This window comes from Alosa pseudoharengus, unplaced genomic scaffold, assembly GCF_046254945.1.
Source record: "Alosa pseudoharengus isolate Yale_2024_CS ecotype anadromous, Long Island Sound unplaced genomic scaffold, YU_APseudo_1.1 YU_APseudo_1.1_scf_8, whole genome shotgun sequence".
In the NCBI taxonomy this organism is placed as follows: Eukaryota; Metazoa; Chordata; class Actinopteri; order Clupeiformes; family Clupeidae; genus Alosa; species Alosa pseudoharengus.
This window is the reverse complement of record NW_027468870.1, coordinates 7,374,204-7,392,120: the sequence shown is the minus strand read 5'-3', so window position 1 is coordinate 7,392,120 and position 17,917 is coordinate 7,374,204. Positions and strand designations below refer to the sequence as shown.

Genomic DNA, 17,917 nt, shown 5'->3' with positions numbered 1-17,917 from the left:
TGCTGCGCACAGCGACCCGCATTCCAGAAACATCCGTGTATACTCCTGCGGCGAAGACTGAAGGACTCAGCGCGATCTGGCTCGGCTCGTGCCAGATGCCAAAACAAACCAGGCTGCAAAGCAACCTCCACTTCTCACGTACACTAATGCCTTCCCCTATACCCAGCATTATTTAATATTGAGGACCGAATGCATGCATGAACTCATTATAACTCTGCGGGTCTAACAGTCTTGTGGGTCAGACATACCACCACATAGGGAGAGCTGGGAGGAAGTATTAAACAGTACAGCTCCCTCCACGGGGAGGCCTGTAAAAGAGGGATTAATGTTTTAAAGCTACATTTATCCAGGAAGATCCACCACGGGTCCCTCTGGCGCTCTCTGACCTCACAAGCGGACGTGTGTCCACTATCGCTTTTGCATGACACGAGACGCTTAGTCAGAACTGTCTGCTTCGTGCGCTTTTTATTTCTCTATTATTTCCCTTTCTCTCTCTCTAATCTGTACTCTCTCACTCACACATATACACACACACACACACACACACACACTCTCTCTCTCACACACACACACACTCTTCTCTCTTCTCAAACTCACACCCACACACTCCTTCCTCTCTCTCTCTCTCACACACACACACAGACACACACACCCACACACACACACACAGCCAGACAAGCTCTCCAGCTCTGGTTGTAGTTGTAGACTTTAAATTGAAAGAACGCAGACATTGCTGCTCTAGTCAATGACTGCATTGGCGGAAAACAAAGGATACAAGCAACTAGTGTCACTGTCACTGAGACTTGACATCTGTCCCCGTCATTTTATACATGAGTGCACGCAAGAGAGGAATTAAGACAACCACAGTCATTCATTACTGAGACACCAACAAGAGTAATAATGTGATAATGTGTCTGTATTTCAAGCGAGGATGAGAGGGCCATGAGTCTAAAAGGAAAGGCATGGTTCTTCTTCCCAGGACAAACCGCATATAATCCATTTCATCTGTACAACAGCACGTCCATTTCATTCTCCATTCAATCAGTATATCTTTCTGACACATTAATGCAATTCTCCCACAACTGCACACACGTAAGTTGGAGAAATATGTGCTTCAGTGTGGTCAAGTAAGGCAAACAAGACTTGAGCAAATCTTGGAAGTTTAAGTGGACTTCAGGACCCTTTCAAGGGTTCTTGAATTGAAGAATTGAAATGTCTCTTCAGAGAATTACAAAAATGTCATTTACGAAGAAAAGCCACTCCTACAAATTCAAGAGCAAAGAAAACAATGTGAGCAGGAGGGACCACCGGCATCGCCTGCCAGAGTTCAAGTGGTTTTGTTGTGCTGCAACGCTTCTGTGGTCGGGTCAAACAATTTTCTGTTCTTATCAGAACTCGGGCCGTAATTTCTTTTGGCCTGAATAATCGAGTTGCTGATAAAGTTCAACTTCTCTTCTTGCTCAGATTTACTTCAGGATGCTGCGCCTGGATAATTTCTTCGCTTATTGAAAGTCCCAGAGGCCAGTGATTCAACAGCAACAGGCCCATGACCTGGAAAGCCGTCATCGACTTGCTGCGGAAGATGTGGGTCAACTCGCCATTTGTTTATCCCATTACTTCATGTTCTCTTACACTTCTCTCTTGGAAGTCTGCTGAATGGTCTTTCAACAGGCATTCCCATTAGGAAAGCATAATGCCAACATCCTTTGGCTGAATGAATTATATTCTGAGGGAAGTATCCACATTAGGTGGAGAACTCCAAGGTCCATTGTTCCTGTTTAAGCACAAAGCTTTAATTGGGAAAGGGTGAGTGCAACAACAGCCATTCACTTTCTTAGTTCTATATCCTTACGCCAAGAGCTGTGTGGGATTGGCAAATCTTGCTCCGCTAGGCTTCAAGCAAACCTGTCCATTTTTTCACAACAGAAACCTAGCATCTGGCTGCAGCCACTACATTCAGTCAAAACATCCTGAGGTTAAACTATGCCAGCCATTTCAACCTCAATGTTCATTTTATGCCTCTCGACGGTTTCTCTAAAATGTAAGAGCACATTCAGATCTTTAACTGTGCCTAACATAGATGTATCCAAGCCATTTACACAGCACATAAACACCCAAGAACATTACAGTGTCTTTAGGGGACTACACTTACAAGCCAATTAAATGTAAGACACCATAAAGCTGGAATACTTAACAGTAAGCAGACCCCGTCCTCCCCTCTCATTTGGTCCTTAGAGGTCAACTTTATACTGTAAATTACAGACACTTCCTCCCTTCCCCTAGAATTCCCCTCGCATGTCCGTGTAAAAATGCTCGTGACTACACCTGACATGCCAAATTCCAAGAACCCCTTGAGTGAGATGCTCTCAGGAACCAAACAATCGGAGTGGGTGCACGAAGCCATGGAGATAAAGCAGATGTGTTTTCCATGGCAGCTAATTGAGAATTATGTGAACTGCAGGTATCAGACCACGCTGGAGGAAACATGCCGGAGTGGGCCTCCTCCACAGGGGATGTCATTTTGCCACACCTATAAAAGAAGGCTCCCTAGAACAGCATTCACGCAAACCGAGGGAACGGTTCTCAGTTTCCCCCTATAAGCCAATGTGTATACCATCCGTCTGGAGATGTGGGGGATAGGCCATGTTAATAACAAACACCTGATACCCAAAGGCATGAACGTATCTTATGTACAGCCATAGATTGCAGGCCTAAGATTTGGTGTCTCCTCTGAATTACAAAAAAAAAACCTTAACAGAAAAAACTCCGCTAGGGCCAAGACAAATGTCTATATATCCCTCAAGCAATTTTTATGTTTATGAGTTTATGAGACTCCTGAGATGTTTTTGTATGTTGGAATATATAAAATATACAATGAAAACTTTTTTCGTAGGAACCAGTCACTCAGCAGTGAGGCCCTGTGTTCTCCTGAGCTTGTTTGATGGGTTAACATGCTCCCTCTCTATGATTTAGTGACTCCAGGCCAAGTCCAAAATGGTGAATTCCCTTTGGGATGCCTCAGTCAGTTTGAGTTTCTTCCCCAGAACATCTAACAAAGGCTCTTGGTTTTATGAACATTGGCTTGTCGTACAAGCTCTGTGTACATGTATGTGACTTTTTGCATTTCAAGAACAACAATGTTGTTAAAATGTTGTAACAATAATACACAGACAGACCAGAATCTCAACCAGAATGTGTCATTAGGTGGAATTGCAAGATGACCACAAAGCATGAGGTAATCTTTCTTTATAAAAAAAGAAACATCTCTGACCTTTGATGAGTCAGGTTCCAAATAAACTCCTAGCAAACAACACTGCTTCTTTCAAGAAGCATAGCTGACAGACTTGCTGATAGACTTGGTTCAGTCTTGAAATAGCTTTTGAATCACTTCAATAAAATCAACCAAATGACCTTTCAAAAGGGGCATATAGCTTTGCTATAGGATCTGTAGGATTCATTATTCATGAATACATTAAACCGAAACGGTTTCTCAGACAATTATTGATTGACTGGAGTCAGTCAATCAACCGGGGTAACATAAAAATAATTGGATCATGTAATGATTAGTCTAATAATACTAATAATAATAGGTACTAATGATTAGTCAGTCTGCTGATATCAAATAATTTATAAATATTCTAATTTTCATGTAATTTACATGAATCATAACATAATGTCTTTTCTTAAATATAGGTGATCAATTATGAGAGATTGACAGCTCTTCCTAACGCTGTGAGCAACTGTGAGTGCTCTTTACCAACAAACCTAACACTCTCTCAAACTCAAGCTGCTAGAAAGATCTTTAACAGTAACATATGCCTGGTGTTGCAGAACGGTATGGACATAAAATGTTAAACACATCAACCTGTAATGTGAATCTACTCCAAAGGCTAACCATCCCTTGGGTACTTAGTCAAAACACAAGCACATTTCAGACAAACTGGGGGACTTTGCAGGGGACAAAATGCCTCTGTAGGCTACAGCACCATGAAATCACTCTGCTGCACTAGATCCATTCACTCCACATAATTCTGCTATTCACAGACGGGGCACGTTTCTGAAGTCGCTCTGAAGGTTACCCCACCACTGTCTTTGAGGCACAAAAGCAGATTGCCGGGGAAGAAAACATGAGAGGGGTGCCAAAAAGTGCACAAATGCATGAAAGGTTAAGCACTCTGTCTGCTCTGTTTTCTCTCAATAGTCGGCTATAAATTTTAATGCTATGGCCAAGGTTGCACAATACGCCCATACCATTGAATTGTCTCTGTGGATGGAAGAACCACATTTAAAGTTTATAAGTTCCACATGTAAGTGCTTCTTGTTGTACGAAATCTATGACAGGCATTCTGTTGTGGCTCTGCGGTTATCAGACTGTCTACACAGTGCATCATTCCAGGGCAAAGCAGTGCTGTTTCAGCTAATGAAGATGTAGGCTACCACGAGTTGCTTCAAAATAACAAAAGGCAAGAAGCAATTAACTTTTTAATTATGTTTGAAAGATGTTTTGTGTTAAATCAACGGCACACAGTACTGCTTGCAGTGAAGACAGTCCCATCCTATCTGCTTTGTATATGAAGAGCATGTGAAACATAAGACACCCACTTGCTCTGTGAAGGAAACATTACAAGCCAAGGACAGGATGGGGTCAGCAGAGATCACAGAGAGCATCAAAGCACACACCTCAGTACCGCCTGCTCTTTGACTTCCACCTGCGCGTGCTGCATAAAGGCATCCCAGGTGAGAGAGCTGCGCTCACACTGACTTTAACTTAAAGACATTCCACAAACTCTTGGCCTCAAACGTCACCTTTTGTATTTTTTACCTAGTCAAACTCAGGTGGTGTGGGGACATTATTATTATATCATTATTAAGGGACAAACCTGGTGGACAGGAACATGCGGCTTCTGCCTCCCTCGCTGTGCGAAGTCTGGGCACCATGGTATTAAATCTCTGTTAAGTTGGACAGAATGAGAGACATGCAACATGGGGTAAAAATCCACCTGACTGGCTTGATGAACCGCAAAATATTTCCAACCAAAAGTATTTCAACACTATTTTTATGACAGCTTTGGATACCTGAAACTCAGTAGGTTACTTTGATACCGAACATGCTGCATCTAGCCTAGAGATATACTGCTTACTCTAGCAATTAATAATGAAATTAAAATCCTGTGCTGTAATATTAACGTCTAAGCACCTGCTCAGTAACTAGGAATTGGGTGTCATCGGTAAAGATAAGTGGGCAAAAATAGGCCTAACGATGATAGACAGTTACACATTACTGTTTGTGTGCTAGCAACGTTGCACATACACAACCATATTTAACACAGGACGCGTGATGGTATGTTCATCCTGCGCGACAGGCGGCACTTGTGAAGGGATAACTATGGGGTCAGTTCGTTCACTGTAGTCATGCCAAAGCGTACTATGACAACGGTATAAATAGACAGGACCTTTAAGTTGTTGCTCTCACCTCTTGTAAAAGTTTTTCGATAGTCTCCCGCAGTGCCGACACTGTTCCATTTGGCTCCGGTGCTGACGGTAAAGGATGAATCAGAGACAGTCGCTCCATCTCCAAAACATGCACTTTGTGCTCCAGATGAGAGGTCTTGAAATTCATCATAAAACAAAAGGCCATCGAGCAAACTGACATCATAACACACAAGATTGTTGGCAATCCCCCTAAACAATGTAAGAAAGAAGATTTTTGTCCTTTACTGCTCTCCGCTTTTAGGTTTAAATTCGATTTTTCCTTTGCGTCCATCCTGACGGTTTCTTCTTCAATTCTTCAAGGATAAAAGTTGCAACGTAAAACAACTGCAACTCACTCGTTAAATTACGCGAACAACACTGTTATTATCTTAGTCGGATGGTGAGACAGCCAGCATGGGACAACGAAGTTATCGGATGTCACCCCTGCGCTTAAGACCATGAACCACCCTCGTGTACATGCAGCGTGCGCAACTCTGCCCAATTGCTGTTGAGCGTCCGAGCTGCAGGGCGCTTGTGCTTGTTCTAGTTGCACGCGGGCTGCCAGGTTAAATTGTTTCTCTCTGAGGCATGCGAATAGCAAACCGAAATTGGGGTCCCTCACTTCCTGCCACTACAAACTGCAGCCGGTGGATATTAAGACGTGATAAACAAAATATTTTAACTCCTCCATTTGTTTCTTGTTCAAGGCACTATACTTAACCTTAATACATTTGATTTCTCACATGTGCACTTTATCGAATACTTTGCATTTCCCCAAACTGAGTCTTTGACTCTCCACTCTTTAACATAAACATAATAAATTACTTTAACGTAATAAATTGCTAGTTATACCAATTTACTTTCTCCGTTTAGTTTTTGTGGAGCGTTAGTGTGCAACATTTAGTGTGCACCAAGTCCAGTTGTTATTCTAGAATAAATAGGTGCTTAGTAATATTGCCATATCGCTTTACTTCAAGTTTGCCTTGGTTACACTGTGAGAACATACGGGAGGGAGAAGTACTGTTTCACTGACTGAGCCCAAGAGAATAGTATTCAAACACCTACTCTTGATCGCCACCCACTGGACAAACTATTCTATTACACACTTCTATGTCTACAAGCTGTCGCCAAGAATATAAGACCACAACATCTATTCCAGACTAAATACGGTTAATAGACACAAGGAGCAACATACATGGCCATCATTCTTCAGTGGTCAGCTGTTAGGATTGCTGCTGTGTTCAAATCAAAGTAATAGAAGCATGAACAGGATTGTTGCCATGTTCAAATGAACATAAAAGAAGCATACACATGAAATTAATGCTAGACAAATCATCAGGTTTATTAAAGACAGAAAAGAGTGCATGTGAAATGTACATTATCTACTGACAAGAAATAAATATGAACAGAATTTACAATGTAAGTGAGACTGATACAGTCTGACGAGTCCCTCTCCCTTGGAGCGCAAATAAAGGGGCAGTGAGTGGGTTATTTCTTCTTCAGAGGGGCGAGGAAGGGGTGACTGATGGCCTCCTCCAGGGTGATCCGCTTAGACACGTCGTACTCCATCATCTTCTGGATCAGGTCAAACAGCTGCTCATGGTCAGCTCCCTTGGAAGACATGTATTGCTGAGGGCAGAAAGACAACTCATCACTCAGAGGTCATGTTTTTGAGTTAATGAAATATACATCTGCACATTCCTCCATTGCAAATGTATTTAATTAAAATGAGAATGGCCTTTACCTTCAGCGGTTTACAATGTTTCCTCACATATCTGCCGCCGGAGCTATGTTCATCCCAGTCCAGCTTTTCATGGTGCACAAAGCGTTTCTTTCTATATACAGACACAAATACGAGATTAGATAATTTAAGTATGTATAAGTATATATACTCTTTTAATTCCGTGAGGGAAATTTGGTCTGCATTTATCCCAATCCGTGAATTAGTGAAACACAGTAAACACACAGTGAGGTGAAGCACACACTAATCCCAGCGCAGTGAGCTACCTGCAACAACAGCGGCGCTCAGGGAGCAGTGAGGGGTTAGGTTGCTTGCTCAAGGGCACTTCAGCCGTGCCTACTGGTCGGGGTTCGAACCGGCAACCCTCCGGTTATAAGTCCGAAGCACTAACCAGTAGGCCACGGCTGCCCCAATTTCAGTGCAAACACAAAGTCTGTTTCCGAGGACACCACCCTTTGTACACTAAATTTACTTCAAGTGTAAAAACACATTAGGTAGTGTAGAGAACCATAAATGGTTCATTAATGCCCTTTCATTCATTACATTCAACTACAGCTGCTAATAGTCAATGGACCAGTTCCCATACATAGATTAATCCTAGTCCTAAACTAAAAGCCTCTTTGTCTCCAACTAGGTTTAATTCATGCACAGGAAATCTGCCCTATAGTATAACATTCAAACACATTGTGAAGTCATCACAGGCACATTCATTCACATTCAACATTAATTTGGTTACGTGCAAATAAATGGCAACAGTATGGTAAAGCTGTACCTGGTCTTCTGCAGCATGTGAGTGGGTATTGGGCCCAACACCCTTTCCATCATGGCTAGATGCTCCTTGCTATCATGTGTCTGTCAAAAGGACAAATAAAGGTCACCGGGCTAATAGTACAACACTAAGCAATGCTAGCAGCAGAGGTGAGCGTATCAACAACAAACTACAAAAGAAAAAGTTTCTTACCTGGAATAGAGTTAATCCTAGATAATATTCGATCAATATGCAGCCGAGACTCCACACATCACAGGATTGATTCCAGCCCAGCTCTGGGTGAGCAAAAAAAAAGAAACATTTCATTAAGGCCTACTTCAAAATACCGATGTAAAGACTAGCCACTACTGCAACAGTAAACCATGGTTCACACTGGCTGACAGGCGAGGATGACTCACCGAGGATGACCTCAGGGGCTCGGTAATGACGGGTCGACACGACAGATGTGTGGTGTTCGTGGTCATAAATGGCATTCCCAAAATCTACAACCTTGACGTCTAGCTTTTTCAAATTTCTCTCATCACGTTTCTGTAAAAGGTAAATCACAATGATTTATTGAGTGCACTCATTTGAAACTGATTAATTTTTTTTTTTTGCATAGCCTCTTTAGTCTCCCTGATGAAATGTATACATTTCCTGAACAAAATTAGTCCCAGATAATATTCTATATAATAGTCTTGGCCATAAATGAAGGCATGGTTAAAAAAAAAAAAAAGTTTCTCAACATCAACAAATTACTTGCATGTCATTTTACCCCAAAATGCTTTTAAAACTAATTTTTGTTTTCTACTGGCAAGGGAGGGAGAAAGCAGAAAATAAACAAGAACTCTTCACCACTAGAAAATTCATCTGTAAAAACTGATTTTACTTACCATTTTGGCATTGTATTCAATGTCGTAATCAGAGTCCACAAAAAGAATGTTTTCGGGCTTCAGATCAGTGTGAGTCAGCTTATTTTGATGAAGAACTAAAAAAACAAAACACACAAAAGACCTTCAGTTAGTCCAAAGAAGACAACACACTACGAATGTAAACCAAACAAGCAATTTAATAAGTCAGCTACATATGGACACACTTATATGAATGTATATTGAAACCAAAATGGCTCCAAGCTGTTGCCCAGAATTACCACAGGCCTACGCTCTTGTTAAATGTCTGGGTCAGTTCAGGACCGTGAGAACTAACAGACATTCTACTACACATACAGGCTAACCGCTTTTTTCAGGTACAAGCCACCACCAATCAAATGGACCACCATTTAAAGAGTTAGATTATGAAGTTCACGGAAGCCTCAATGACAATCATTTAAGGATGCAGGAACGGAGTATTTAAGTGGTTCCATAACTCAATATTAATAATATCAATATCAGCACTCAATATTAATAATATTGGGGTTTCATAATGCCTTTTCAACACACTATACAGTCTCTTTCCATACACTTTACACTTTGTGTGTGTGTGTGTGTGTGTGTGTGTGTGTGTGTGTGTGTGTGTGTGTGTGTGTGTGTGTGTGTGTGTCGCAGGAAGGTAACAGATAAAGATATGACTGTGCCTCTGGGCTACTTTGTAGACAACGCATACTCACAGAGCACGGCTCGGAAGATCTGATCAGCCATATATCTGATCTGGTCGATGGTGAAGGGCATGAAGCCGTTCTCCTTGAGGAAGTCAAACGTGCTCAGGCCCAACAGCTCAAACACGATGCAGATGTGTCCATGGTAATCAAACCAGTCCAGCATCCGCACACAAGCACTGTAAGATAGAGAGGAGGAGGCCCATGACTCAGCACATTCCACACACATGGTTTTATTAGTCAGAAACAGAATGCTTTGCCACATGGTGTGGAAAAATAATACTACAGTTGTAGAGTGACAGGACTGACAGGGCCACATGCACTCCATCCTGGCCAATATTATATTTATGTATGGAGGACCACAGCCAAATCAAAGACAGACACTCAGCAATGCTGGGCCAAATATATGAGCACTTTAAGCTGTACACCAATTATTTCAAGTAATAGGCGTACAGCCGTACAAGCACAGAAACCGATGATTTGCAGGATTACTATTTCCACATTACTATTGGTACATGAATGCCTCTGCCTCATCATTAGTAAAGTTATTATTCTTTAGTAAAGTTATTATTCTTTAGTAAAGTCATTATTCTTCAGTAAAGTCATTATTCTTTAGAGTCATTATTCTTCAGTAAAGTCATTATTCTTTAGTAAAGTCATTATTGTTCAGAACATGCTTCCCATTCTCCCATTCTTTGAGGGGCCGGAGCTCAAACATTTTCTTCACGAGTGCACGCAAAAAGCCATGAAATGTAACATAATGACCGCCTACTGCTGTGTTTTGGGGACCGGAGGTGGTCCAATTCATTTCCTCCCCTCCCCCATCTACAACAGTATTGAGTTCAGCACAGTTAACAAATTCAGGGCACTACCACCACTCTCCCTACTTACTAGTTGCTGCTGGAGTCCAGTTTATTCATCTGCTCAATAACCTCCACCTCAGACATAGCCGCCTCGCGGTAGCGCTCAAGATTCTTGATGATCTTCACTGCCACACGCTGGCCGTCTCTAGAACAGTCAACAGTCGGAGTTAGGATGGAACATTCCAGCCGGTCAAGGCATGTTTACTTTAATAGTAATGAACATGCACTTGTATGCATTATTCATGCTGGTATCCATTACTTACTTTGTATGGTCAATGCATTCCACCACTTTCCCAAAGGCTCCCTCGCCTAGAGTGCACACAATCTCATCTATGTTTGGAAGTAAAAGCACAGCAGTTAGAACCACCAGAAGGAGAGAAATGAACATATTAAATACAACTTAACTCCACAAATTCAATTTAAATGGTAATTATTGCTACATTGTGTTCCTGACGATATAAAACACTTTCCTGAACACAGAAATCTTTATCAGATTCCAGTTACTAACTGAATTCAAACATTTTTTTAGCGAAGCAATAACCCCGATGCTAGTCTTCATTGACAAAGTCATCCCACCACAAATACAAGAAACAAAACAAAAAAAAAGGTACAGAGAGAAAAAAGGTATATGTTCTATACATCTTGCTCTTAGCATGTCTCCATTGTGATAGATCAGGTGACCCTCCTCATCATCCTCAACACTCCTGGTTCTCTTCCTGCGCTGGCTCCTCTGGAGGGGGCAGGTAGGTTCATGGGTACCAGCATCACCACCATCATCACCAACACCACCACCACACACCCGCCAGAACCAGGCCAGAACGCGCCATTCATTCATTCAGCGAGGGGGGTGACCGCAGAGGGGACGACATTCGGCCCATTCAGAAACCCGCATCAGGGCCGCGGCGGCAGCAATTTCAAATTCATCCCCGCGAAAGGCACAGGGCCCACATAGTGTGTGTTACAGAAGAAAAACATGGCAACACATTTTCAGAAAAAGTGCTTTGGTGATTACAGAGTAGAAATACAATCTAGTAGGTATTCAATGAGAATACCACAGGCTTACAGGTCCCGCATACTCACATTACTGCTTTCAAAAACCAAACCTCCAGCCATTTTTTTTTTTAAATACTAAACTATATTTAAGAAACATTATGTTGCTTATGCAGCTACTAAATTACATTTCAGAAAACGACATAATATAAATTCCCTGTACGAAAAAAAATCTCCCCACATTTTCAACATTTCATGTAACCTAAGGCATACTGTTTTCTGTGTATTTGCTGAGCAGTGAGCGTGTGCATGTTTCGGAACGCGCCCTACCGAGTCGGAGTGGTGGCTGCGGTGCTTGGAGGGGCTGCGCCGCCGGGAGCGGTGGTGTGCGTGGCTGCTCCACTGGCTGCGGCCGGAGCGCGCCGAGGACTTGCTGTAGTGGTGCCAGTCTCTGTCCCGCTCGCGGTCGCGGTCACGGTCACGGTCCCTGCTGGGGTCAGCCCGGTCAGTGTCTCTCACCCCATAGCTTTCAGGCTCCAAGCTGGCCTCTCGCACAACGCGCCTCTCTTTGACCTCCAGCCTCCTGGTGTGCACGTGACACCTGAAACCAGAACGATTCAAACATGAACAACTACTCCCACATACACCACACTTTAAAAACAGGGTTCTACAAAAGCTGCTGTACACTCCACTACAGAAAGAACATCACTACAACACAACAGCCAGACTGACCAAGGAGCTTCACAATCCCATAGCCACTGTTAAATCGTAGATTGTAGAACTCAAGCCACTATAGCACTGCAGAGCTTTAGGAAAACCAATATGAGACATATTCCATGTACAGTACACCCATGGATTGGCATGTGTTGAGCTATCTGGCCATGGGTCAAGGCTGCCCTCTCCACTATGGGTAAATTTATTGTCCCTTTCAGCAGGACTGATAAGGTTGGGAACACTAGATCCTGACTTGACAGGCACCCGTAGCATCAAGTATCTTCCAAGAAAGGAGAGCCGCCAGCTAAGGTGCGCTATACTTAGAAGAAATCACAGGCACACCCGCAGAAGATAACGATCCTCTCTGTCCCAAGATGTACGCTTGCCAGGAGTGGAAGCAATGCCTTAACCCAGCAGAGTTGTCACAGAGCCACACTTCAAAATATGGCAGGTATCTTACTTCACTAAACAAATAGTGCTGTACTGATTTCACATTCCACTGAAACAACACGCCCAAAGAGTCACTCACTCACTCTTTCTCTCACACACACACGTCTTGATTTCTGAATCAATTCTAGTTATCAATACATAATAACACAAGCACATCACAAACCTAAAGACAAGGCCCACTATTTCTTTCAATGATGTTTTTGTTTTTTGTTTTTTAAACATCTTTCACTTTCATATTGCCTGGCAAAGATCTAATGATGCTTCTGTAACTTTATGGTTTCAATCATAGGCCAGTCACATCTAAGTCACAGTGCAGAATAATTCCCAGGTAAACCAGTAAAATGAAACCCTCAATAATTAGTCTCCTATAACAGAAGATGTGACTGGCAATGTACACTTTCAAAGTTCACAAGTTCAAACTCTGCAATATGCATTTCAAGAAGAAAATATGGTAACCAAAACTAAATTAATTAGCATGTAATTAAGCTGTGGTTGTGTACCTATATTAACAACAATACATAACTAACTTGGTAGGAAATGTTTGTCTAAATATCTGCCCATAGTTTACAAGTTAGAGTTGACTGCAAAGTCACAATGATTTACCTTTCGTATGTTTTGTAGTGGTGATGTGTCCTTGGTTTTCTTTCTCTGTCACCACTGCGTGACCTTCGCCTTGGTCGCTTTCGAATCTCCAGTCTCTCCTCCCAGCTGTACTCCGAGAGCCAGCCATCACTCGAACGCATACGTTTGGACTGACGCATCTACCAAACAAGAATAGAAAAAGGTCGAAAACAAAATACGACAGGAAAGTCAATCCCTACACATTCCTAAGTGCCTCGGTTGTAAAATTCAATCCACTGGCAAGGACGTCAACAAGCACACCCAAATCGTTACCTGGCTCAAGTACCCGCCAACTGAACTGACAAGCAAAATGCACATTACGTTAAATTGTGTTGCTGTGTAATGGTCATTGGATCACAAAACTCGACAACATATCTGGTAAGAACAACGATAAGTTAACGTTAACATTATTTAAAAATAAAGCCGAGAAAATTAGCAAATATTAATTTTTGTTGTCAGGAGATAGTTTGCGCGCATGGACTTGTGGGTAATAAAAACAAAAAAGAAACGTTAGCTTCTAGTTGCTTTATCAACCGTCTGTGGTGGAAAGTTACAATTTGAAAGTAGATGCTTCCCGACACCATTCGGTCGGTTTAAACACCTTTAATGTTAGATCTTGATAAGCACATCTTACTAAACGACTACAACACGGTAGTTACGTAACATTAACGTTATACCAGGTAGCAGCTAGGCTAACGCAACCCCCATCATAACTGCTGAGATCAATCTTTAACGTTAGCTGCTACCATCGAACGTTACCAATTCCAGACAGTACACAATGCGTTGACTAAATATGTTTTGATGAGCAATAACGTTACCACTAAAGTTAGTTCTGGCGTGTGGTTATCATCAGCCGGGAGCACTAACGCTATAATGTTACTGCTATTAACGTTAGCATGCTAGCTAGAACTAACGTTAATGCAGTTAACGTTGCGTAGAACAAAGGCAACGAGACCGAAATTTAGCACTCGATAATGCTAGCTAAGTTAGCCATTTTCAAGTGCATGACAGGATAATAGACACAACTTACAATCGATGACACTTACATATCATACAAACTACAATATCAATATTTCACCGTCGAGAGGTTGACAGGCTATATATAGAGAGCACTAACGTTAACGTTATTACGTTAGAGATACCTGTACAATTTGTCCTATGCTGGATAAGATAAGCTAGAATGCTAAGTTAGCTAAGTCGGGCCTACGCGGAACGTTTATAATAAACAACCACATGTAAACCGTAATTATGAAATGAAATCACATCCTTTATAAATATCGTTCTTAATGTACATATATACTCACCTCAAACGACTTGATAATTCAAATCTGAAACAAGACACTACAACACACGACAACTTCTGTTAAATTGTGTTTCACCACGTCGAACGTTCCAACCTAAAATGGCGACCGTGTGTGTACCCTGCCCAATTATTTACCACTGACCGCTGACGGGAAATGTAGTCGTGTTCGAGGAAATGATGAAATCATTTTAATGTCAAGCACCGAATCCAGCAGGGACGGACACTGAATTTACATAAAATAGCTGAAATTTCTGAAGGCCTACTTAAATCCATAGACATTAAAAGATAAATCAGCTCGGGCGAGACTTCTGCCTGATAGATAGGCCTATCACTATTAACTTTTAACTAGTCTCAGTAGTTGAGTTTATAGATCGTAGGTGAGAGATGGCTGGCATACTCGATTAAATCTGAATATGAAATAGACTTATTTGAAATAGGTCTGTATAACTATAGTCTGAAGACTGCAGAAGGGGAAAAAAGTCAAAAGCACAATGATCCTTCATCACCGAACTATTGTTGCTTTATAACCAGCTTAGCACACATTGCATATCAATGTTGCTTAAAAAAAAAAAAAGTAAATAGACATTTCTGTTTTTTAGGCTACTTTTGATTTAAAAAAAAAAATAAATAAATAAAGGATTTACAAATCTATCACACATCACCACTACACCTAAACCCCTTTGCACATCACTAGGCCTATCACAAAATACATTCAGTGAGTTTAGTATAGGCTACACTGGTACTCACTGATATCCAGACATCAGGACATTTTCTTTTACATAGGCTAGGGCTCTATAAATTACAATGGAATAATTGCATGAAAAATTGTTCCACCTAATATTCTAATGTTGACCCAAGTAATGGAGAAAGACATCAAGTGTCTTATAAACGTATAAACTTCTTATACATTTGAAATATATATTTATTATTATAGTGTTTATAAACAGAGTGTGAAAGGGTTACCGAGAGGCCTCAAAGGGATGGTTAAACAACCCTTTTAATACATGATGCCACTTAGTTTTATGATTAATGTCTGGTGCCATGCATTCTCTGAATACATGGCAAGATATAGTTTCAGTTGCATTTACAAATTCAGCATGTTAGCACCTTCTCTATGGGACTGGTCATCTTTCAAATAATTCAGTGAAGGCGTATTATAATAGTGTCCTGGTCCTATTTGGCATATTCAACAGACTACTATGTGGACAGTTTCCTTTATTTTGGCAAATGCCCCTTTTGTATATAGTCATATTATGTTCTATCTAATTTTAACATGGAAATAATGTTTTGATATTCTGCAAACCCCTGTGCAGATGGTACAGAACTCAGTGGTAATCCATCACATGTGATTATTACAGATACTATTTCTAAAAGGTGCTGATGACTAACTGTCCTGCTGTGACCTTCCCACTGCTACCACTGTCTCCTGGCAATGAACTGTGGGTGCAGTTTACTACCTCTCTGCTAATCTTAGCTTTTACTACTGGCACACAGAGATGGATCTCAGCCTTATAAGCCCTTCTGAGATTAAAAATAAATAAACTAATTTCCATTCTACCACAAGCAAGCATCCATTACTTTTACCTGTACAGAGATGCACAGCTGATTCATTAAGGCATCATGAAAGAGGTCAGTTATTGTCATTCTATGCTTTTATCGGTAGATGGCAGAAGTGGCTGTTGAGAGGGATTTTAGAGAAAGTGGTGGGCAGAAGATGGAATCTTCTAGACAGGGGCAATAACCATGGTGAGTTAGGCTACATTCTTTGAATAAATAAACAAATGCACCAATGAATAATATTACTGTCCAGTTACTTCACTGTTTTTTTTTTTTTTTTTTTTTAAATCTTCTAAAATTAGACAGTTTGATTGACCCAAACCATGGACAACTTGAAGACGGCTAACTAGTGGACTGTATGGCAAGGAAAGATCACTAAGAAAATGAGAGGTGGGTCTGAGGTGGCGGGTGAGGGGTAATGTGACTGTTTTCATTTTCCGAAGAGCTCTCGCCCCCCTCATGAATGCCCTGAGACAGGTGTATTGACACAGAGGGAGTTGAAAGCTCTCAGCGGTAATTGGAATGGGTTACGGACTGAATCTCTCTCTCTCTCTCTCTCTCTCTCTCTCTCTCTCTCTCTCTCTCTCTCTCTCTCTCTCTCTCTCTCTCAATGATTGGAGGGGTAGGAATGATGTTTGAGTGTGAACGTAGAGAGTACCCATGACAGACAAATTACTCCGCTGTTTAAGCACAGAATATAAATGAGTTTTCATCTTCAGAAGAGCAAATGTCCACCACTGACCTTTGCAAGGTATCTAATAAGGTACTTGTCAGATTTGCATGTCTTCACTTCTCTGCTGTGCGACTCAAGTCTCTGGGCAACACTTACAGAAACACCACCTGACTGACTGATCTGAAAGCAATTTATCTCGCTACTCTGAAATAGCAGACAGCTAACAGAAGCAGTGCAGTAGGTCAGAGAGCCTCATGAGACACTTTAAACATGTTGGTCAAACAGAATATGAACAGGTTCCTGTACAGTCATCTATGCACGCTGAGATGTCTTTCTGTGTAGGGCCACAGAGGAATTAGAGCAAGAGCTAAGTGACCACCACAGATAATTGCTCTGAATAAAGTGATTTTTGTGACATGGACAAACAGCCTCACAAGCTGAACTTTTTGTTTAGAACACAAAAGCTTGTGTGTATCTCCAGGGGAAGTAGGTTTTTTTCCCCCCTATGGTAATTTTAGCATGCAGGGGTCACATCAATGGCCTTATCATTCCAGCCAGGCCACAGTGGTTTGATGGGATCTGTAGAGTCTTCTAAAGAAGACCATTTCTCGTGCCAAATGAAGTGAACCTCTTTCATCAGGATCAATATATCCCTGAGATTCAGCCCGGGCAGGGCCATAAATCCTGCATGCCGGGATAGGGAAACCAGAGGAAGAGAGAGAGAGAACGCGCATGTGTGTGTGTGTGGTTTCTCCGCCGTTGTGGGGGAGGGATGGAGGGGGTGCATTGAAGATGCGAGTGAAGCTCCTCTTAGTGTAATGGACGGCGGTTCAAAAGTTGAATGTGCCAGGCAGCTGCTCACATCTTTATGACCTCTTGAGTCATTGTGAGCGGGCGAGGGCCGATCACATCGATGGCCATTAAACCAGAGCCTGGTGAACGGGAGGGAGGAGAGGAGGGCTCACCACGTGTGTGTGTGTGTGTGTGTGTGTGTGTGTGTGTGTGTGTGCAGGTCCGTGTCCGTGTGTGTGTGTGTGTGTGTGTGTGTGTGTGTGTGTGTGTGTGTGTGTTGTTGAGGGGGGGGGGGGTATGCATTAGGGAAATTGCCCCTGCCTGAGAGGCTGCACTGTATTGAAGTAATTACGGCTGGTGGCGGGATGCTGAGGCCAGGCTTTGCCTCTCTGGTCCAGA

General features: G+C 41.9%; 2 protein-coding genes and 2 long non-coding RNA genes across 6 annotated transcripts in view; 2 read left to right on the top strand and 2 right to left on the bottom strand.

Moving 5' to 3' along the window:
- LOC143111558 (uncharacterized) overlaps positions 1 to 6,007 on the bottom strand; it is a 55,504-nt gene extending 49,497 nt beyond the window's left edge. The window contains exons 1-2 of the long non-coding RNA XR_012984549.1: positions 5,474 to 6,007; positions 4,881 to 4,950 (exon numbers count right to left, since the gene is read on the bottom strand). This is a non-coding gene — a long non-coding RNA (uncharacterized LOC143111558). The remainder of the gene's footprint in view (positions 1 to 4,880; positions 4,951 to 5,473) is intronic.
- A 782-nt stretch (positions 6,008 to 6,789) lies between these two features.
- clk4b (CDC-like kinase 4b) lies at positions 6,790 to 14,608 on the bottom strand. Its single transcript, XM_076273479.1, has 13 exons — positions 14,498 to 14,608; positions 13,176 to 13,333; positions 11,739 to 12,009; positions 11,058 to 11,148; positions 10,682 to 10,748; positions 10,447 to 10,563; positions 9,568 to 9,734; positions 8,855 to 8,949; positions 8,381 to 8,510; positions 8,175 to 8,257; positions 7,986 to 8,065; positions 7,217 to 7,307; positions 6,790 to 7,101 (listed from the first exon to the last, which is right to left on the bottom strand). The coding sequence occupies exons 2-13, from the start codon at positions 13,331 to 13,333 to the stop codon at positions 6,961 to 6,963; spliced, it is 1,491 nt and encodes a 496-aa protein (XP_076129594.1). The 5' UTR covers positions 14,498 to 14,608; the 3' UTR covers positions 6,790 to 6,960.
- Positions 13,460 to 17,729, top strand: LOC143111282 (uncharacterized). Its single transcript, XR_012984519.1, has 3 exons — positions 13,460 to 13,571; positions 16,160 to 16,242; positions 16,356 to 17,729. It is a non-coding gene; the product is annotated as an uncharacterized LOC143111282 (long non-coding RNA).
- Positions 17,730 to 17,814: 85 nt separating this feature from the next.
- LOC143111278 (rho GTPase-activating protein 24) overlaps positions 17,815 to 17,917 on the top strand; it is a 12,140-nt gene continuing 12,037 nt past the window's right edge. For all 3 annotated transcript variants that reach the window (XM_076273476.1, XM_076273477.1, XM_076273475.1), the window contains exon 1: positions 17,815 to 17,917. This exon is cut by the window's right edge and continues 501 nt beyond it. The gene's annotated coding sequence lies outside the window, so the exon portion shown is untranslated.